At 38.2% G+C, this 22,091-nt stretch overlaps 2 protein-coding genes across 3 annotated transcripts; one reads left to right on the top strand and one right to left on the bottom strand.

Annotated features, from left to right (window-relative positions):
• Positions 1-191: 191 nt before the first annotated feature.
• Positions 192-20,669, bottom strand: MRPL39 (mitochondrial ribosomal protein L39). 2 transcript variants are annotated; one of them, XM_053565576.1, is made up of 10 exons: positions 20,570-20,669; positions 19,708-19,914; positions 17,795-17,934; positions 15,819-15,931; positions 14,281-14,350; positions 11,206-11,318; positions 8,363-8,428; positions 6,993-7,146; positions 2,745-2,792; positions 192-294 (listed from the first exon to the last, which is right to left on the bottom strand). In XM_053565576.1, exons 1-10 carry the CDS (start codon positions 20,637-20,639, stop codon positions 247-249), a joined length of 1,029 nt encoding a protein of 342 aa, XP_053421551.1. In that variant the 5' UTR covers positions 20,640-20,669; the 3' UTR covers positions 192-246. The 2 variants fall into 2 exon arrangements, with proteins under 2 accessions (XP_053421551.1, XP_053421553.1); XM_053565578.1 differs by having other exon boundaries at positions 14,281-14,348; positions 15,832-15,931.
• Positions 20,670-21,211: 542 nt separating this feature from the next.
• LOC128567673 (60S ribosomal protein L6-like) lies at positions 21,212-22,091 on the top strand. The gene has a single exon (XM_053565088.1). The coding sequence runs from the start codon at positions 21,390-21,392 to the stop codon at positions 22,053-22,055; it is 666 nt and encodes a 221-aa protein (XP_053421063.1). The 5' UTR covers positions 21,212-21,389; the 3' UTR covers positions 22,056-22,091.

Here is a 22,091-nt window from a genome sequence, read left to right as displayed (position 1 = left end):
TTTGTACATATCTGTTTATACGTGTACACATGGTATGGGAACGTGGCAAAGTGCTGCATCCATGCAGGAGAGGGAATTGCTTTTGTGTGGAGTTTTTACTATGAGTAACGTAAGGTGTTAACATCCTTCAGACTAAGAAAGAAAAAAATCACTGTCAATCCTAGGGAGGAAAAAGTGTATACACACAAACATTATCTTTAAAATTTCATTTTAATTAACTATACATATTTAAATTTTATAAAGTTGTTAGGTAGATGCACTTTCTTCAGTTGGTTTAGTTTGATCTTCAGTTACCTGTAAAAACACAAATAGCTTTACTTTCCTAATAAACAGTTTTACCCTTCACCCACCATTTGCAGTATGTCATTCCACAGTACTTTTTCTATAATGACTCTCTGTCTTTCTCCTTCGCTAATAATTATCACTGATATAAGAGAGAAAGACATAAAGGCCAACTTACCAATATAAGTTATCATCATATAAAGTATAATAATTCCATTCAATGATGTAATCTGAGGCATGTTAGTAAAAATGCCTAACTAGGCTTCTCAAGTTTGTTGTTTTAATTTTCATTGATTAAATCATTTACTATAACAAAAAACACCTGTAATGCTGCAAAAAGGTATCTTAAATCAATATATTTTCTTTTGAGGTATAATTATATTTAGAATAAACATATTACAGATTTAGTCTAGACTAATATCTATTTATTATATTTCTATTCTGTGTCACTCAGCCTCATCAAACAAACAGGGCTGAATTCCTCAACACCCCACAATTTGCCCTGCCTCCTACGTTATCTATCTCAATAAAATGCTCTACCCAGCTGCCTAAACCCAGCATTCAAGAATCCACTCCCTTTTCACCTGTACATTCCACCAACAGTCTTACTAATTTGGCCTAAGTAATTCTCCTTCTTGCTCCCATAGCTGTACTTTCAGGACTTCATCCTCGTCTATCCCCTTATTAGAATCCTTGGCTTAAGCTGCAGCTCTATTCCATGCTGTCCTCAGAATAAACTTTTAAAGAGAAATAGCTGATGGTTATGTCACTTCCCTACTCAAAATTCACTGTCACCCTCCGTCACTTTAGGGGTCCACAACATGGAAGACAAGCCCCTCTATGCTATCGCCAGCAAGTGGCTGACATGTACGTTCAAATTCATCTTACATTCACTATGTTCTCCATTCCTCCAGGCCTCTAGACAAGCGGCTTCCTTGAGATAACCTCCAACCCATGACCCAACAAATTATCTCCCTGGCCCATTTTCACTCATCCTTTAAAACCAGCTTAACAGAATCTAATTCCTTTGAACGTTCCTTAACCAACCCCCCAGCTTAGTTTGGGTCCTTCCCTTCTTTATGCCAGAGCCCCTTACATTGAATTAAACTGTCTGGTTGTAAGTCCAGTGATTCCATTGAAGTGACTTCCTTTCGGCAGCAGCCATTTAGTATACAATTTTGTACCTCCAGCACATACAGTGCTTGGCACACAATAAACACTCAGTAAGTCTGTGTTAGTTCAATCAGTGAACGTGCATTTAATCCACTCCCTTTGGACAAGCAAAAGGGAGAGTGGAAGAAAAAGCAACTAAACCAGAATAAATATTTCAAAAACATCTATTGACTGACTTCAGTAGATATTCTAGGTGAATTACTATCCCTACCATTTTTCTACATTTTTCTTTGCTTTAAAATATTCAGTTATTATTACTTCTTGAGTTTCTTCTTAGATATTCATTTCTTCGAGAGTTTCTTAAACTAAAATGATCTTAAATTAAAATGATCTTAAACTAAAAACCAACCAAAGACCAAATTTTCAATACATTCAAATATACATTCTTCTCATGAGAAAAGAAGTACATAGCCTTTACACAGACACTATGGTTAAGTCCCTGAACAATCATTTCTAATGTAAATTCATTAATGAAGACTAGGCATATATGTCATTATGAAAAAGTCAATAAACACTTCTTGGGTAACCACCCCCCTGCCATGTGTTTTATGTTCAAAATTTGGGCTTATATGTTTTATGTTCAAAACTTATGAGTTTTATGTTCAAAACTTATGGGTTAAAAGGCTGAATATAAATGTACCAGCAAAGAAAACAATCAAAAACAAGATGAGGAGGTATACAATCAGGTATAAAATTTATGAATGAATAATTATGTGCTAGGAGGTTATCCTGAGACTATTCCATGGAGAATGTGTGACTCAGGCAAAGTACTAAAGAATGAGTATGATGTAGACAGATGGGAGGAAACAGAGGCCAGACAGAAGAACTGTCATGAAGAAACAGACAGACTTGAAAGTGAGTCTGGAGTGTGCTGCCCTGCGTGCCTGCAAGCCTGACTACAGAGTCCGCAGAGCAGTGGGAAGTCAGGGTCCGGAGGAGGCCAATGAGGCCTCAAAGTAAAAGAGCAACACTCAGCCTACAAAATAGTGAATAGGGATGGTGTGGTCAAGAAACATAACCACTCCTACTTATGAAATATAAGTGCTAATAACAGAATAAACTACAAAAACACAAACATTCAAATGTGGCTTTTCAGAATATTTGCTCTTTTACTGTCAGTAGCTAAGGCAATTTTAAAGTATATTTGACAAATTTTAATCCTTTAAATGTTTATAAAGTTTATAAAACTTTTTATTCTTTTGTCTTTTTCTTAGTTTCTCCCTTTTTTGCTTAATTATGATGAAAATCTCTTCATAGAAAATTACTCATCAGCTGTCAAAAACACTTACCATTTTCCGAGATCTTTCCAATAGCTTATCCCATATTGTAAAATGTGCCTTGAAGAGAAAAAATTTGCTATTTAAGTATAGCTGTAAAGCCAAAGTAAAAAGGACTGAGTCCTTATATAGCTTCTAAAAGTAAAATATAAATAAATAAAAAGCTAGGCAGTACTAATGTAGCTAAATGGTGGGAAAGACCAGCGTAGGGAAGAGCACCATACAGAACAGCTACTTTGTTTAGCACTTAAGAAAAAAAGACTAAATTGAAAGAGTGAATATTCCATTTTTCCTCCTTTTTTCTCTCTTAATCATTTCCATTACAGAAAACATTCCTTCTAATGCAGTGGTTCTCAACCTTCCTAATGCCGCAGCCCTTTAATACAGTTTAATACCGCTGTTCTAATGGGAAGTAAACATCTTCCCCACTTTCCCACACATTGTGGTTCTTTTCTTAAATAGCCAATTTCAACATGCTAGAAGTCATTCTTCAAATCATAAGTAATCACAAGAAGATGGTCATTAAGAACCAACTGTGACATTTTCACATTGAAATGGCAGAACCAGAAAATTTAGAAAATTACCCTGAAGAACAAGTAAAACACAACAAGGAAAACCCTAAGATTATAGAGCCAATTTCCTTCATCCTTAACAATCTTATATAACAGCAGAATGCTTTAAGGACAATGGTGCAAAGTGCATAATGATGATATCAATTTTATTAAGTTAAATGAAGGTGATACTAAGGAACATGAGTGAGCCAGTGACTACTTCACACTAAATGAGCTCATAAAATCTATGATAAAGGCTTGGCACCTGTAGCTCATTGGCTAGGGCGCCAGACACATACACTGGAGGTGGCAGGTTCCAACTCAGCCCCAGGCCTGCCAAACAACGACAAGTACAACAACAAAATAGCCGGGCATTGTGGTTGGCGCCTGTAGTCCCAGCTATTTGGGAGGCTGAGGCAAGAGAATCACTTAAGCCCAAGAGTTGGAGGTTGCTGTGAGCTGTGATGCCACAGCACTCCACCGAGGGCAACATTGTAAGACTGTGTCTCAAAAAAAGAAAATCTATGATAAATTACTAAATATCAACATGTCAACCCTTCTGGAGAAAGAGCAGCATGGCACATTTAAAAGGAAAGCCATGTCTGACTCAGGTAGAATAAACAGCTGGTGCAAAGATCCTAAGGTGCAGCTGGAATTACAGTGGGTGAGGAGAGTGCTGTGAGACGCAGTCAGAGAGGCAGGCAGGGGCCAGAGACTGCAAAGCTTTGAGACTGGGTAAAAGGTTAGGATCTGTTCAACGGAAGCCATTAGAAATTTTGGGACAAAAAAATTACATAATAGATTGTGTATTAAAAAGACCATTTTGGCTACTACATAGAGAATGTACTGTGGAGGGCCAGGGTAAAACCAAGGAAAGGGAATGACGATAAAGAGGGACTTGGATAAGGGAAGAAATAGTAGATGAGACGCAGTGGACAGATTCAGAATGTTTTATAGTTAAAAGTGGAAGAACTTGCTGATAGATGGGCTGGGGCATAGCTAAAAAAGAAAGAGAGAAATTAAGGATTGCTTCAAATAACTAGATGATGGGATCATTTACTGAAATGGAGAAAGCTAGTAAAGGAAGCAGATTATGCAGAAAAATCAAATATGTAAAGGATGTGTAGTAAAAATTACAAAATAAGTGAGATGAAAGAAGATCTATACAAACAAAAAGTCAGAGGTAGTTCATAGATTAGAAGACAACACACTGAAGATTGAATTCTTTATAGGATAGCTACAATGATTAGCATTTGACTACTGACAATTCTCCTCAAATTGCTATCCAGGTTTAATGAAATTAGCACCAGAATCCCTGCAAGACTGACATAGAAAAGAGTGTCCTAAAAATAAACGAAAAGGCAAAAGATTCTAGATAGTTAAAACAGTTTGGATAAAGAACACTAGTGCAGGTATTAGTCTACCTGATTTCACAACCTATTTATAGCTACAGTAATCAAGACTGTGTGGTATTGGTGAAGGGATAGACATATGTGATCAATGGAACAGAACAGAGAACCCAAAGACAGACACCCAAATATGCCCAGCTGTTTTTTTAAAAAGATGCAAAAGTAATTCAGTGGAGTAAGGAAAGCTTTCTCAACCAATGGTGCTAGAGCAATTTTACATCTGTAAGCAAAAAAAAAAAAAAGAAGAAAGAAAAAGAAAAAATGAGCCACAATTTAAATCTCATACCTTATAAAAAAATTAACTCAAATTGGACCATAGACTTAAATGTAAAACTATAAAACCTGTAGAAAAAAAAAAAAGAAAAAGAAACAGGAAAAAATCTTAGGGATTTAGGGCTAGGCAAAAAGTTCTTAGAACTGACACCACCAAAACATGATCATTAAAAAGGAAAACGGGCTTGGTGACTGTGGCTCAAGAGGCTAAGGCGCCAGCCACATACATATTAGCTAGCAGGTTCGAATCCATCCTGGGGCCCACCCAACAACAATGACGGCTACAACCAAAAAATAGCTGGGCATTGTGGCAGGCGCCTGTAGTCCCAGCTACTTGGGAGGCGGAGGCAGGAGAATCGCTTGAGCCCAGGAGTTGGAGGTTGCTGTGAGCTGTGATGCCACAGCACTCTACCCAGGGCAAGAGCTTGAGGCTCTGTCTCAAAAAAAAAAAAAAGGAAAACTGATAAACTGGCTTCATCAAAATTAAAAACTTCTGCTGTGAAAAAAGGCTATTGGGATGAAAAGAACACAGGCTACAAACAAAAAGAAACAGAAATTTGTTAACTACATATACACATGTAACAAAGGACAACTAATATCTACGACATATAAAGAATGCTCAAAACTCAACTGTAAAAAGTAAACAATTCAATTAGAACACAAGAAAAAAATATGAGCAGACACTTCATCAATGAACATATACAGATGGCAAATAAGCACATAAAAAGATATTCAACACCAATGGAGAAATGCAAATTAAAACTACAATGAGAAATCGCTACAAACCTAATAGAATGGCTGAAATAAAAAATAGTGACAGCATCAAAAGCTGGTGAGGACAAAGAAAAGCTGCTCATTCATACATTGCTGGTGAAAATGTAAGATGGTATCACTACTCTGATACACAGTTTGGGAGTTTCTTAAAGAACTAAATACACACGTTTCCGTATGACCCAGCAATTACACTCCTGGCCATTTATTCCAGGACAGAAATGATAATGTATATTCACAGAAACCTGTACACAAATTTCAGTTTTATTCATAACAGCCCCAAACCAGAAACCCAGATAGTCTTTGATGGGTAACTGGTTAAACAAACTGTGGTATAACCACACCAAGGAAAATTGCTCAACAAGAAAAAAGAAACTACTCATGACTTGAATGAATCTCCAGAGTACCATGCTAAGTAAAAAATGCCAACCCCCTAAATTACAAACTATTTGATCACATTCATGTAACAGTCCTGACATGACAAAATTATAGAACTGGAAAGCATAGTAGTAGTTGCCAAGGGTAAGGAGACAGGGACATGGGGAACATGGAAAGGAAGGGGATATAAATGGATATGGCTATAAAAGGGCAACCTGAGAGTTCCCTGCAGTGTCTGTATCCTGGTTGTGACACTGCATTTTAGTTTTACAGGATGCCACCACTGAGAAAGCTGGGTAAAGGTACATGGGATCTCTCTGTATCATTTCTTCTAACTGTAATTATCTCAAAATGAAAAATTTAAATCAAAGAAAAAAAACCAGCAAGGGATGGGAACAATGTGGAAAATGATAGGCTTTGGGACATGAACAGATCATTAGGATATGAATAGATCATTAGGACTAGACACAAGAACGTCCCAAATGTAAGGCCAAAGGTACTCCAGAAAGCTCTTCCCATTACACAGTCCAATACCTCCTCATCAATGCATCCTCACCCATGGTAATCTGAAAAATTAAAAACATTACCTCATACTCTGGTTTCTGTTCAGATCATAAAGTCTTTCGCCTTTTACTTAAAATACTATCTCAATTTAGTTTAACTGTTTCAACTAATGTTTCCTCTATAATTATATGTTTATACCCTGAGCTAACTTATTTTTAATCATAAATCCAAGTTTACAAAATACTAGTGTAAAACAACTTAAGAAAAATGAAAATTTATATCCTTCAAATGGATAAAAAAAAAAAAAAAAAAATCAAGTCCAGAACTGCATGTATACCCAAACTGGAAGACATGGAACGTTAAACTTTACTTACTCTCAAGTGAACAGGTAAAGAGAGACCCTGGAATCTTCGCAGAAGACTTGGAGGGGTGGGCTGAAGATTGTGAACTGCTGATATTTCATACTGGAAACAAATACTTGTTCTTGGAATAAGAGGGCCCTCACTCACATCAACGAAGTCACCAATTCTGATATGATTTTAAAAATAAACAAAACCTCAATGTCAAATCATTTATATCAGTTTGAAAATAAAATCCACTCATTCCCTTAGCTGCTATATCTCTAACCAAGAACATTCAATAAGGCTCAATTCAGTTTAATGACCCCTGAAATAATGGTCTTAAGAAATGAGGCTAAAAATTTTCAAAATATTATGGATCAAATTCTTTTTTTTAATTAACACATATAAATTTAAAGGTTTTATGATTTATAAAACACACACACCATCAATCAGATCTGACTGATAACTTAAAACTGATAACCTGGCTCGGCGCCTATAGCTCAAGGGGCTAAGGCGCCAGCCACATACAACACAGCTGGAGGGTTCAAATCCAGCCCCGACCTGCAAAACAACAATGACAATTACAACCAAAAAATAGCCAGGCATTGTGGTGGGTGCCTGTAGTCCCAGCTACTTGGGTGGCTCAGGCAAGAGAATCGCTTAAGCCCAGGAGTTGGAGGTTGCTGTGATGCCACAGCACTCTACCCAGGGTGACAGCTTTAGGCTCTGTCTCAAAAAAACAAAACAACAAACAAAAAAGATAACCTACAACCTTACAATAACCTACAGAACAGAGTTTAGAATCCAGTGGGACAAACTGTTCAGAAACCAAAAGCAGTGTCTAGACTAAAAAGGATGAGTCCAAATCATGGAAGCAGGAGGTTGAGAAAACAGAACCAGGCCATGAAGTCATTTCTACACAATGTGTTGCCTTGGAACTGGCTTCCATAAAGGAATGTCAATACAAGCAGCGGACCTTTCTTAACCATGCATCAGAAAGCATATTCTGGTTTAACTTACATACATATAATGTAAGTAATAACTGGTTAGCATTCATATTTGGGTACATACATGAAATATCATGTTCAATTCATAAGAATGACTATGTTACCCAAGTCCAAAATTAACTCCTAGAAATTACATATCAAACAGCAGTTTTCAATTTTTGAAATGAAATAAAAAATGGCAAACAATAAAGTGAGAACAGAAACCCCAACTCTTCCTGAAGAATATTTAAAGCTTCCACTTAACTACCATATCCAACAATAAACAAAGCAATAGAAAATAAGGTAATACCAAAATAAGGTACAAATTCATCTATTGCAGACTCTTCATTCAAATAACAATAAAGCTAAGTCTTACTCTAAATTAACATAGGAACCAATTTTTAGACTTTTACTTACCTGTGTAGCTTAACTATTCTCTCAGGGTTCTGAGATGCTTTCTCTTCTATGAAATCTATTTTGTACCTTAAAGTAGCAAAGAAAAAAAATATTTTCAACCCTAAATATACAAAAGGATATTTAAAGACCTTCCTTCCTCTTCTGCCATACTTTTTGAGTAGTTTACACTTGGACCCTCACCTGCCTTTAATCTGGTTTCATGACTCCACCAAACCGTTCTCAGCAAAGTCACAGGTTCCCACCTAGGCGTCAGGCTAATGGACATTTCTCAGTCCCATTTTCTTTGTTGTTTTTTTTAATTTTTTTTTTTATTAAATTATAGCTGTGTACATTAATGCGATCATGGGGCACCATACACTGGTTTTATAGACCATTTAACACATTTTCATCACACTGGTTAACACAGCCTTCCTGGCATTTTCTTAGTTATTGTGTTAAGACATTTATATTCTACATTTACTAAGTTTCACATATACCCTTGTAAGATGCACCGCAGGTGTAATCCCTCAGTCCCTTTTTCTTAACGCCACTGCTCACCTCCATTTTTTGAAGTGCTCTTTCCATTGGTTTCAGTGGCATTCCCTCCTGCTTGTTATTTTTCCTCTCTGGCCCTTCTTGTTTTTTTCTACCCTTTAAGGATTCCATCCCATACCCATTTTTCACTCTAAGCATGCTCCATATGCTAGCTCTGTAAGCTGCAAGCATTAGTTACTACTTATGCATATACTTCTAAACTAAACTATGTATCGGAGAATCACCTAGACACCCACTAGGATGTTCTCCAAATCTCCAACTTGAAAACATTACCACCTCTTTTCCCATCCAAACTTTAACTTCCTCCTAAATTTCCCATGTAAGCACAACACCACCAACCGGTCCAAGTGAAAGCCCAGATTTCTTTCATTCCTTCTTCACCCACCATACCCTCTACATCCAATTCATTATCAAGTCCTGTCAATTCTATTGCCCAAATGTTTCTCATATCTACCCAATTCTGTCAGTATAGATAAAAGCACAGATGGAAATACACAGCTTAAGTTAAAACCATGACTTTACCACTTACTATTAAGAACTTTGTCTATTTAACCCAAGGTGCTAAATGATATGTATGCACACATGCTCAGGCAATGACATAGGAGGGAGCATTGGCTTGCTTATGCAAAAACATCTACTGATGGCCATAGTCAACACATGGGTGGCATGCATTACTGATGGGGCCACTTCCCTTAAATACTTACCTCTTGACCCATCTCTAAGATGCTCCTGTCCCCTATGAGCCAAAGCCACAAAAATTTCCTACCTTTCCCCCTGGAACAGAAAAGCCCAATCACTGACCTACCTTCAGTGATCCAATATTCTCTATCTCAAACTTGTCCCAAAATAAAATGTCTAGTAATACAGCTGTGGAGCACTTACACGTGGACCAGTCCTAATTAAAATGTGCCTTAAGGGCGGCACCTGTGGCTCAGTCGGTAAGGCGCCGGCCCCATATACCAGAGGGTGGCGGGTTCAAACCCGGCCCTGGCCAAACTGCAACCAAAAAATAGCCGGGCATTGCGGCGGGCGCCTGTAGTCCCAGCTGCTCGGGAGGCTGAGGCAAGAGAATCGCCTAAGCCCAGTAGTTGGAGGTTGCTGTGAGCTGTGTGACGCCACAGCACTCTACCGAGGGCCATAAAGTGAGACTCTGTCTCTACAAAAAAAAAAAAAAAAAAAAAAAAAAAATGTGCCTTAAATATAAACTACATACCAGATTCTGAAGACTGAGAGGGAGTAATATAAAATATCTTGGCTTAGACTATTTATGCTATTTTTTGGCAGTGCAGATTTCCCTTTCTAATTAGTTCTAATTTCATATTATATTAATATTAAAATTTAGCTTGTGTTCTTATAACAAATAGTAGAAAGTAAACTGGATGTTTTCTGAGTGAGAAAGTGAATTGAGAAACCAGAAACAATTTCAAATGTTGACAAAGAAAAGCCACTAAATGAATTAATTCACATGCGAAACACATCCATTAAGACCTGGAGGTGTAAACATTATACCATTATATTTCAGCTATTAGCTGCCTTCCAAACTGACATTTTTTTTTTAATTTTGAATTACTATAAGGGTACATATAATTAGGTTACATTGCTTGCATTTGTTAAGAGTCTCAAGTTGTTAGGCGGTACCTGTGGCTCAGTGAGTAGGGCGCTGGCCCCATATACTGAGGGTGGCAGCCCTGGCCAAAGTGCAACAAAAAAACAGCTGGGCCTTATGGCAGGTGCCTGTAGTCCCAGCCACTCGGGAGGCTGAGGCAAGAGAATCGCCTAAGCCCAAGAGCTAGAGAGCTAGAGGTTCCTGTGAGCTGTGACGCCACAGCTCTCTACTGAGGGTGATAAAGTGAGACTCAATGTCTAAAAAAAAAAAAAGTCTCAAGTTACATTTGAGTTCTTCAACTGCTTACATTTTCAACCTTACCCTTTTCATTTAAAGAGTGGAAGAAGAATGGTAAGGGAAGACTGCCAAGTGCACAAAATAATATGGTTATTTAATGTATGTTATCTCTTCCCAATAGAAAAAGAGGAAACATACCAGTATGGTAATAAAAAGAGAAGAGCTAGCCTAAGAAACAGAGAAATAAAATAAAGTGAGAAAATTATTAAAGGACCTGGAGAACAATTTTCTCAGTAAAATAATGAGATGAACAAAAGTAATTAGCCTGATATAGAAAAAGATCTTAGAGTGGGAAATAAAGCAGAATAATATGAACATCAAATATAAAATTCTTAAGACTTGAATTTTCTTCATTACTTATAATTCTGAGAGGTATAACCTTGCTTTAAAGGATGCCAACACTTACTTGTTGTGTTGAAATATTTCTAATGCCACTTTTGCTTCAACGTCCAGGGTTTCAAATGGAAGATCTTTATAAATTAAGGTACAAGCATCTTTTGTGAAGGAACGTAGGTTCTCCTTCAGAATAAAAGTAATATCCTTTAGTAAAAATTTACTTAAAAGCATTTCTCCATAAGCTGGGTAAGACAAAATGTATGCCTAGTACTATGAATTCAACTAAAATAAAAACCACACTCAAATTTGCTAGGAGGAAAAGCTATTAACTTGCAACAATTGAATGTTTGAACCACAACATTGGCCCAACTTCACAAACTATAAAACTTATTATTTACCTATAATTAACACATCAGCCTGCATCAATAACAATCATTAATGATAACCTGGCCAGGTGAGGTTTCTCACACCCATAATCCTAACACTCCAGGAGGCCAAGGTGGAAGGATCACATAAGCTCAAGAGTTTGAGACCAGCCTCAGCATTAGTGAGACCCCGTCTTTACTAAAAATAGAAAAAAATTAGCCAGGCATTATGTGGAGTTGTGTTGGGTGCCTATAGTCCCAGCTACTGGGGAGGCTGAGGCAGGAGGATCATTTGAGCCCAGGGATTAGAGGTTGCTGTGAACTAGGTTGACACTAGGGCACTCTAGACTGGGGCAACAGAATGAGACTCTTGTCTCAAAAAAAAAAAAAGAAAAAAAAATCCAATCTTTTAAAAAGTAATGATTAAGGATAAGCCTACAAAAAAATTTTAATAGACATTTCATCCAAATATTCAGCTTTAGATATGTTTATTAAAACTATACTGCAAGAAAGAAAAATGCCAATAAACAACAAGTCATAAAACTGTGTTTACCAGATAAATAAAACAAAGTTTACTAAATGCTTGGGGGAAAATTTATTGTTTTTATAATTCAGAAAGGTTCACTAGAAATGTATGTCATCACTGACCCTGTACAAAATATTACATATAGTCATATTACAAATTTGTTTAATGAAAATGTCAATTTTACACAATTAAAATGATTAATATGATACATAGTAACAATGTTTATGAGAATTTTAATAAAAACTCTAATTGAATTTTCATACTCTAAATCCTTACTAATACAGAAAAGGTCAAGCACCATTACCCAAATAATTTTTATAATAAAATTCCCTCCATAAAAATCCTATTAGACTTTTTTGCATGAAATGACTCTTCTCATTTCTTTTTTTTTTTTGAGACATAGTCTCACAGGGTCACCCACTGTCACCCTGGCTAGCGTGCAGTGGTACCTAACAGCTTATACAACTTCCTGGGCTCAAATGATCCTCCTGCCTCAGCCTCCCAAGCAGCTGTGACTACAGGAGCATACCACCTGACTAATTTTTCTATTTTTGGTAGAGATGAGGTCTCACTATGTTACTCAGACTGAGTGCAAGAAATCCTCCTTCCTTCACCTCCCAAAGTGCTAGGATTATAGGTATGACCCACCAGCCCCAGCCTCTTCTCATGAAAGGAGTAATTTACTACATTAAAAAAAAAAAAAGAAATCTATGTTTATGGTTTGATAGAACTATTTCTCAATGTAATTCTATCTTACTTTCTTTAAGCCATCCATTGAACTTCTTAGAGACTGCCATCAGCTAGTACATTTATTCTTTTTTTTTTTTTTTTTTTTTTTTTTTAATTTGGCCGGGGCTGGGTTTGAACCCGCCACCTCCGGCATATGGGACCGGCGCCCTACCCGCTGAGCCACAGGCGCCGCCCAGTACATTTATTCTTAAAAAGAAAAAAAAAAAGTAAAAGCCAGGCACAGCAGTGAGCACCTGTGGTCCCAGCTGCTTAGCAGGCTGAGCTGGGAAGATTGTTTGAACCTAGGAATTTGAGGCTAGCTTGAGCAATTTTTCTTAGATATTGAGAGTTGAATCTTAATCTCATTAATTTTTACCTGACTCCCCTCAATAAAGAACAACCTAATCTTACACTTGTGGACACATTTGAAAAGGAAGAAGCTACACTGACAAGAGCCCAAAGATCACGAAGAAACATTTCTAGTCCTTCTCTAATCCCTTCCCCACCAACCCTTCTACCTCTCTTCCCTCTTCCTTTCTCTCACTCCTCCTTCCTGCTTCCCTCTTCTCTCTCTTGATATTATTGCAAATAATATGGGCAGGATTACACAAGAAGTAACTTTTAAGACCAAATTTAAAGGTGGATCTACCCTGACTCCAAAACCATTTTTTAAAGAACTATAGTGTTTTTCTGTATGCTATCTACTGTAAGGCCGGTGTATTTTCAGAGATATCCAAATGTAAAAAGAATGTACACAGTGGAATTGATAACACGGTATGCTACACTGCCTCCCCTTTTCCTATCTCCAGACTCCTAATATGTAGAACACACAATTTTGCTTAATTAAGAATTAGGCATTTGCCTATTCTCCCCCATCATAACTAAGTCACCAGGTTTGACCTTTGAAATACTTCAGCCCCTTACCTCTTAAGTCTAGACCACCCTTGTTAGGCCCTATTGCTACTCGAGTCTAGAACAACGAAGACTACACTCATTACAAAAGTAGACCATTCACAAAGTTTAGTTTGTTGCTGTTTAGGTTATTTTGTCAAGGTCTAATTCTTTAATTCACCCCAGCTGTTAATGTAACCCTTTGTATACACAGATTTAATCATATACAACAAGCTAAAATGGTTTAGGGCAGTGGTTTTCAAACTGTGCTCTGGGAAGCCAAATAGATATAGCTCCCAGCCTTCCACTACACATCAACCAAGATAGTTAAGTTTCTATGTTTTACTTTGTGCATCTTGAAAACCACTACTTTAAGGAACAGAAGGCATGTCAATAAAAGGTCAAGCAAGACATACACCTTCAAGACATACAGCTTCAAGACAACTGGCTGTGGGTGGTACTATGAAGATTCTCATTCATAAGCCTCTGTCTTAAATATACTGAAAAAAGCAACAAGGATAGATTTTTTTTAATGTCCTCAATGTGCAATACCACTCAACGATACTAACACAGGAATCATTCTAACAGAGGAAGGCACAGCCTCTAAAACCAACACTCCAAAGAGCATACTTACTTTTGTCGGCATCCACTCATCAAGTCTCTTATCCAAAACTACATCATAGCAGAAAGCACCAGCAATCACTGTAAATCCAATCAAAATACAGCAAAGTTTAAATCTGCCCTAACAGAAAGTTAAATTTGCAACAACTATTCAGACCATAAAATAAAGGGTTAGCAATCTCACCAAAGTCTACAAATTATAAACACTTGGCATTATCGAGCTGCTTGCCAGAGCTATACCAAATTTCCCCCACCAGAAAAATTAACTCACCTTTTGTTAACCCAAAACCACCAATATTTTGAGCATTAACGTTTTCTTCACCACAGTTTTTAAAGAGTTAGTAGATACAACAATTCCAAAGGAATAAGATATTGAGTAAGCAGATAAATGACTAAATAGAAATGCAACACTGAATTTCTTTTATATCCCCTCCATATCTTAATTTTTGTTCTTTTGCTTATGTTAGAATCATTTCTTGAGCTTCTTTTAAATATTTCTGGTGTACATACTTCTTAAAAATATACATGTGATCCTACTATATACACTGCTGCAAAGTGATGATTTTAGCAAAATTACAAAGGACCATTCTACCTCACCACCTTGCTGCCCCTCTCCAGACTCATGCTCATTTCACAGTATCACCTAAGCATAGCTCTTTCTAGCACTCTACTTACATTCCCAATTCTTCCTCCCTTAATTTGGAAACAAATGATTAAAGTGGTAGGCAATAAACACTGAGACAATGTGATTCCATAAAATTCATATTCAAGAGAAAAATACTTTCCACTAACTCTATCAGGCTCATTTTTTTTTTTTTTTTTTTTGAGACAGAGTCTTACCTTGTTGCCCTCAGTAGAGTACCACGTTATCAAAACTCACACCAATCTCAAATTCCTGGGCTCAAGTGATCCTCTTGCCTCAGTCTTCCAAATAGCTGGGACTACAGATGCCCACCACAATGCCCAGCTATTTTTTAGAGATGGGGTCTTGCTGTTGCTCAGGCTGTTCTCAAACTTCTGAGCTCAGGCAATCTACCTGCCTTGGCCTCCCAAAGTGCTAGGATTACAGGCGTGAGCCATCATGCCCAGCCTATCATGTTAATTACTGATCCCTAAAGATTCATATTTAATCATAATAGGATGGATTTTGTTACCCACAATAAAGGAAGCCCATGGACAATGTTTATTTATATTAGATAAAAATAGAATAAACTCTATAAATCATCAAAAATAGGTACCAAGGCTGGGCATAGTGGCTCACCCCTATAATTCTAGTACTCTGGAGGCTAAGGCAGGAGGACTGCTTGAGGTCAGGAATTCAAGACCAGTCTGTGCAAGACCCCGCTCTACAAAAAAATTGAAAAAATTAGCTGGTCATGGTGGCAGATGCCGGTAGTCCTAGCTACTCGGGAGGCTGAGGTAAGAGGATTGCTTGAGTCCAGGAGTGAGCTATGATGACACCACTGCACTCTACCCAGGGCAACAAAATAAGACCTTGTCTGAAAAAAAAACCGAAAATATTCAAGGATTACGAAAAGGGTCTACTTTCCTATGTGTACATTACCAGGAACTTCTGGAGCTCTAACCAAACTGACCACATATTCGTCTTTGAATGCCCTCTCTATTACACAGCCCATCATCATGGCACAAGAACGCCAATAAGCCTAGGGGGAAAAAATACAAACATATACACAGTAAGATTCACTAAAATTTCTACAATATTAAAATTTAAGTCAACTTTTGACTTAGGAAATATTTTTGATATATCTGTCTGTTCTTAGCAAGTAGAAATAGTTAACATTAAGTCATGATATTACCTCTACCAAGCAAAAACCAGGAAAGAATGAAGCACTGACTGCCTGCTATTAATGTTTATAAGATATGAGACACTATAAATGGTTATCAACCAACAGATAGTTTTACTATCTGACAGCATTTATTTCTAGTCCAGGACAAACTTGTTAAACTAGTGCTAAAGTAAAATAAATATGTTAATATGTAACTGTTTATATCACTTACAAATATAGAGAGAAAAACTCAACTTTTACGATTCACTATACCTAACATCACAACACATTACTCAAGTTATCATGTTCATAACAGAGCAGCCTCACCACTAACTGGGCTTTCATTTTACCAGTATATTTTGATTCATGAACATGCCTGATATAAACATCCCCGTAGTGACCTTATCAGAGTCACAAGGAGCAACATGCGTCCTGCACCATATGTGCCCGTGTTAGTCCCCTTAAGAGGGAGGTCACTTGGTTATGTGTGGCAGATTGTTCCACTATGTGTCCTATGAAACCATATTACACTAAAAGTAAATACAAATCCAGGCCTTGAAGGCAAATAGCAAAACATACTTTATCCACACTACTTAAATATTCTTAAATGTCTTTTGAACTCCGGTCAGGATGCCCAGGTTCAAATCCAGGCTCCACCTCTTCCTAAACTAGCAACATCAGTCAAGTGCTGAACCTTTCCTTGTCCCAGTCTACTCACCAGGAAATGGGGAGAAGAGTACCTACTTCGTAGTTTGTATGAATAACTTCCTAGTTTGTAAGTTATTATCTATAAATCACCTAGAACAGCACCTGATACATAACATATATTCAACTACTATTATCATTTCTATCATTTTCTTAAGTATTTTGTCTCAACAAATATTTATTAAACACCTACTGTATGAAAGTCAAGGACTAGGTTAAATATAGGCCATAAGCCCTGTCTTCACAGAGCCAAGACTGTAATGCATTTTACAGTTTATTACATGACAAAATTATAGTATCTAGAGACAAGCCAAGTGTTGTAAGACCCTAGAGAAAAGCAGAATTTTGAAAAGCAGAAACGTAGAAGGTTCCACAGAGCAGAGGGCATTTTAATTGAATTATAAATGATTAATAGGATTTTACCAAGGAAGAAAGAAAATGTTGAGCTCAAAGAAGGAGCATCAAAAAAAGCAAGGAGGATAACATAGTACAAACCATTAGTGACCAGGCATTCTCATTCTAAGGAGGCTGGAACAAAGAGGAAGTGGATACAGTGGGAGGCATAGCTGGGAAGGCAGGCTGGGGGTGGATTATGCAGAGTCTGGAGAGTTAGGTGAATGTTCTAAGACAGAGAAGTTCTTAGGGGTAAGTGACATGATCCTTAGTCATGTCACTCAATAAAACTCTTACAGGACTGTGAAAGAAGACTCAAGTACTAAAAAAAGGAAGGGGGGTGAAAGTTTAAGAGTTATTGAAATCCCAAAAATATAGTCAAAGGCTGAATTCAAACAGTAGCAGTAGAAATGGAGCCACCCATAATATAAGAGGTGATTAATAAACATGAGTTAAACAAAGATGTGAATGTTAAAAACATGTCATATAGTTTTCTCAATCCAAAATACAGAGAAACATTGACTACACCGTACAACATTTAAACTTGGTTATATTTTTACATTTTAAACTCCACAGAACATAAGTTTTAATAAAAAGGAGAAGGAAAAACCAGAGAGAAAAAAAATGTAGAGACAGAAATACCTTATTTACTTCACTTGGATCACGATCTTTGAAAGTAAGAAATTTAATTTCACAGGACTTGGTCAAAGGCTTATACATGTCCCAAGGCTCTCCATCCACCAGAGCCAAAATAGACTTCTTGCAGTACCACTCACTTAAATCTAAAATTAAAAATAAATTGATGATCTAAAGCTAGAAAAATCAAAGTGAAAACTTACATGTTTAAGTGCTTCACTAAGAAGTAAAACAATGGAAAGGTAAGATTCTGTAGATTGTCTCTTTTGGAAGAAAAGTATTAAATATTACATCTATAACCAATAAAATAAAAATACCCAACACACTCAATTTTTTGTTATTTATAAAATTACCCAAACCATTTATAAAAATGATTAAGGTTAAGTCTAGTTTAAAATTATTAATTAAATTATAATAAAAGAATTATTAATAAAAGAATTTTCTAAGGGCTAAATATTTAGAGAACAATATCATGGACATATTTGGATAGATGCACATACAACTTAGAAAAGGAAAACTATATTAGCATGCACCCCATAAATCTGTTCTAGACTGGTTTTTGGTCTGACTCCTAATCCATCTCTTACTTCCATGACACAAACTCTTAAACAGTGTAGTTACCACTTTTAATTATTAATATGTAAACACCACATAACCACCAATTATCAACCACAATGTAAGTTCCACAAAGGTACACATATAAGCCGATCAGTTCTGGTCTGTTCTATGACCCCAGAATGCAACTTTATACCTGATTAGATGTTTTGCAATTACATAGCTACTCACAAAAGTGATCAAACTACAGAGTCTAAATTATCAACCACTACATAAGTTCCATAAAGGTAAGGATCATGTGTTTTTGCTTACTCATAAATAAATGCAGAGTCTAGCAACTGGCCAGGAATATAGCAGATGCTTAGTAAGTCTGCCAAATGACTAAAGGTATGAACATCAAGAAAGTCTCAAGGTAGGGGTCACGTTGAAGATGGTTCAGAAGCTTCATCTCTACAAGTGGTTTGTATAAAGCTCTTTAAGAATCTGTGTTTTGTCTTATCCTTCTCTATAATTCTAATGCCTGTCATATAGCAGAACTTCAAGAAATACTTGAAAACCAAATGAGTAAATAATTATCATAAGTACTAACGCAAATGCCAGAGTAAAAGAATAGACAGAGTATATACCCTCCTTAAGCTAGCTTAAGCTGATAACTAAAGTTATTAATTTCTAATATGGAATCATTATTGAGTTTTCCAAAAGTTAAACAATGCAGCTAGTCATGCCTGATAGTATATCTGTGTATTTGGGGGCGGGGGCTTTCTATATTTAAATATTACCAGTTTCTATCAAAGCAACTATCCAAATAGTTTGATCAACAAATCAAATAGCGGCCCTGTTCCTTTCAATTTCACATTAAATCACACACGGAGCACAATGTTCTTCCTTAAGATCTGAACAAAACAAATATTTTCATCCCATACACATTTCCACTCACATATTTACAAAAACACAACACACAGCAGAGGTAAGTGGTAAGCATATAAAATATCACAACAATCCCTATCCCAAAATCCATCCACCCCTTCATGGTACCTGCTCCTACTACATCAGGTCCTCTTTAAAAGAGGTAGGCACACTGAATAACAACGGTATTCAGGTCTCACAGCATTCTGCCAGAAAATATTTAGTACTCTAAACGTAGCCGGATTCAAGCAAGTCCCAAGACAACCTGTACAACACAGTGCCAACCTAGCAAAACCCACATACCCTTGAGAGCTACAGAGGTGGTGAATAGACAATAATGTGTCAAATAAAGGAGAACTTCTGGGAAGTTCAGACAACAATGACAGTATCTTTTCTCCTGCACCAGCTGCACAGCTCAAGTAAAATGACCAAAACTGTATCCCAATTCTGTTACTTACGCATGGCACAACTATAAGGAGTTGAAATGTTTTTATTCATCACGAAGATAGTGCCAGGGTCAGTTTTTCCAACATGTTTAACTTCTATCTTCTCAGTTCGGGGAGTTAATGATAATTGCCTTTTTTTCTCTTTATTAAAGAGATCATTCCGCATTTCTGTCAATTCTGTCGGTGACAGGTGAGAAGCTGGTGATGTTGCTATAAATCCTGTGGAGAAGTTACAACAAATAGGAAAACTGAAAAAATGAATAACATACTGCCGGTGCAAAACCAGCACCACTGCTGCCTCACCATCATCCCAAAATAATGAAAGAAAGAGGCAACAGATTTTTAAACTTCACTGGCAAAAAATGCACTCACAGATCAACTTAAATCGCTTTCTAATGTTAATATTAAAATGCCAATGGAAGAAACGCAGCTGGCTCATATCCGCGCCTGTACTTTAACTTTGCTCTTTCACGTCAGATCTCTATTTCCCATCAATTTCTTCTGCTGTATTCTAATTTGCGCTTTATATTAAGGGTCAGAAAGTAACCAGGAAGCAAAATCAAAATATGCCAAAGTATTTACTAAGAGAGTGAGCAACGTGGTCGATTTGAAAGGTCCGAAGGACACGGAGACTTCAAGACACAAAACTTCCTACGCCAAAACTATCAACCTCCAGGACGAGAAATGCTGGAGTCCCCAGACTCCAAAATCAAGAGACTTGAAAAGTAACAAGTATTCCCATGAGAAGACAAAGACGTGTTTGCACGGGACGTGGGCTCCTTTCCAGAGGTATCCTAAGCTCCCCTCGCTGCCCGGCCGCTGCCGCTGCCCTCCCCAAACCCTCGCTCGCAGTCTTCACGCCTTTGAAACTCACTGCAACCCGCCCCGCCGCCAGCGACCCGCCATAGCCGCAGCCCCCGGGCTCCGGTAGCCATAGCCTCCATCGCCGCCGTGGAGACCAGGACGCGCAGGTCCGTCTCTGCCCTCCTTCCCCGGAAACTGAGCGCTCACCCGGGGTTCCGTAGCACAGTTCTGTTCCGGGCCCGGCGCTCGGGCTGCGCGCGGCCACTAGGGGACGCCTTCGCGCCTCTCTGAGAATTAATTGGCTGAGGTCCGGCGTCCCGGAGCAGGGGCGCGTGGTCCCCGCGCGGTGGCTGCGCAGAGGTGCTGGGCCCCCGGGACAGTAGGCCGACTACCTCGTGGCTCCGCGGGAAATCAAGTGTCTCCTTTGCGGGAAGAGAATCCCATAGACGCATTGCCCTCCACGGTCCAAGGGTTCGAGCCCCGGCCGGCTGAGCTAGGCCCTTGCGTCCCAGAAAGGATATACCTATTTCCGGAGAGAAAAACTGGGGAGAGACGGCTTTTACTTACCCTTGCTTTGGCGGTCAGCCGATGACATCCGCTAGTTTGGGGCTGAGCTTTCAGTTTTGCAGTGTGGGTCCGGAGGTGGGCTGGCGTGGGTCTGCGCCAGGGTTCCCCATTTAATGGCCTTGTTAATGTAGGCCTCGAGCTCTTTCCCGTCTTGCAAGATGGCGGGTGAAAAAGTTGAGAAGCCGGTTTCTAAAGAGAAGAAACCTATTAAAAAAGAGAAGAGGCCTAAGGCCAAGAAGGGGAAGCCCCACTGCAGCAGAAATCCTGTTCTTGTCAGAGGAATAGGCAGATATTCCCGATCTGCCATATATTAGAGAAAGGCTATGTATAAGAGGAAATACTCAGCAGCTAAATCCAAGATTGAAAAGAAAAAGAAGGCGAAGGTCCTTGCCACTGTTACAAAACCAGTTGGTGGGGACAAGAATGGTGGTACTCGGGTTGTTAAACTTCGCAAAATGCCTAGATACTATCCCACTGAAGATGTGCCTCGAAAGCTATTGAGTCATGGCAAAAAAACAGTCAGTCAGCATGTGAGAAAACTGCGATCTAGCATCACACCCGGGACCATTCTAATTATCCTCACTGGACGCCACAGAGGCAAGAGAGTGCTTTTCCTAAAGCAACAGGGCAGTGGCTTGCTACTTGTGACTGTACCTCTGTCCCTCAATAGAGTTCCTCTACAAAGGACACACCAGAAATTTGTCATCGCCACCACCACAAAAATCGACATCAGTAATGTTAAAATCCCGGAGCATCTTACTGATGCTTATTTCAAGAAGCAGCAGCTCCGGAAGCCCAGACACCAGGAAGGTGAGATCTTCACCGCAGAAAAAGAGAAATATGAGAGAACAGAACAGCGCAAGGTTGATCAAAAAGCTGTGGACTCGCAAATTTTACCGAAGATCAAGGCTATTCCTCAGCTCCAGGGCTACCTGCGATGCGTGTTTGCCCTGACAAATGGAGCTTACCCTCATAAAATGGTGTTTTAAATTTCTTAAAGAGAACCTAATTAAACGGCTAATAGA

This window comes from Nycticebus coucang, chromosome 16 (assembly GCF_027406575.1).
Source record: "Nycticebus coucang isolate mNycCou1 chromosome 16, mNycCou1.pri, whole genome shotgun sequence".
Classification (NCBI taxonomy): domain Eukaryota; kingdom Metazoa; phylum Chordata; class Mammalia; order Primates; family Lorisidae; genus Nycticebus; species Nycticebus coucang.
The sequence above is the reverse complement of the archived record's forward strand: the minus strand, read 5'-3'. Positions and strand labels throughout refer to the sequence as shown.

What these genes read in the sequence shown, in the direction of transcription:
- MRPL39 (XM_053565576.1), bottom strand. Translation starts at nt 20,639, where the DNA reads ATGGAGGCTATGGCTACCGGAGCCCGGGGGCTGCGGCTATGGCGGGTC. An exon ending in TGGCGGCGGGGCGGGTTGCA is followed by an intron (nt 19,915 to 20,569) that starts GTGAGTTTCAAA and finishes ACTTCTCCACAG; the next exon opens with GATTTATAGCAACATCACCA. An exon ending in ATGAGTGGATGCCGACAAAA is followed by an intron (nt 11,319 to 14,280) that starts GTAAGTATGCTC and finishes TTTATTCTGAAG; the next exon opens with GAGAACCTACGTTCCTTCAC.
- LOC128567673 (XM_053565088.1), top strand. Translation starts at nt 21,390, where the DNA reads ATGTATAAGAGGAAATACTCAGCAGCTAAATCCAAGATTGAAAAGAAA.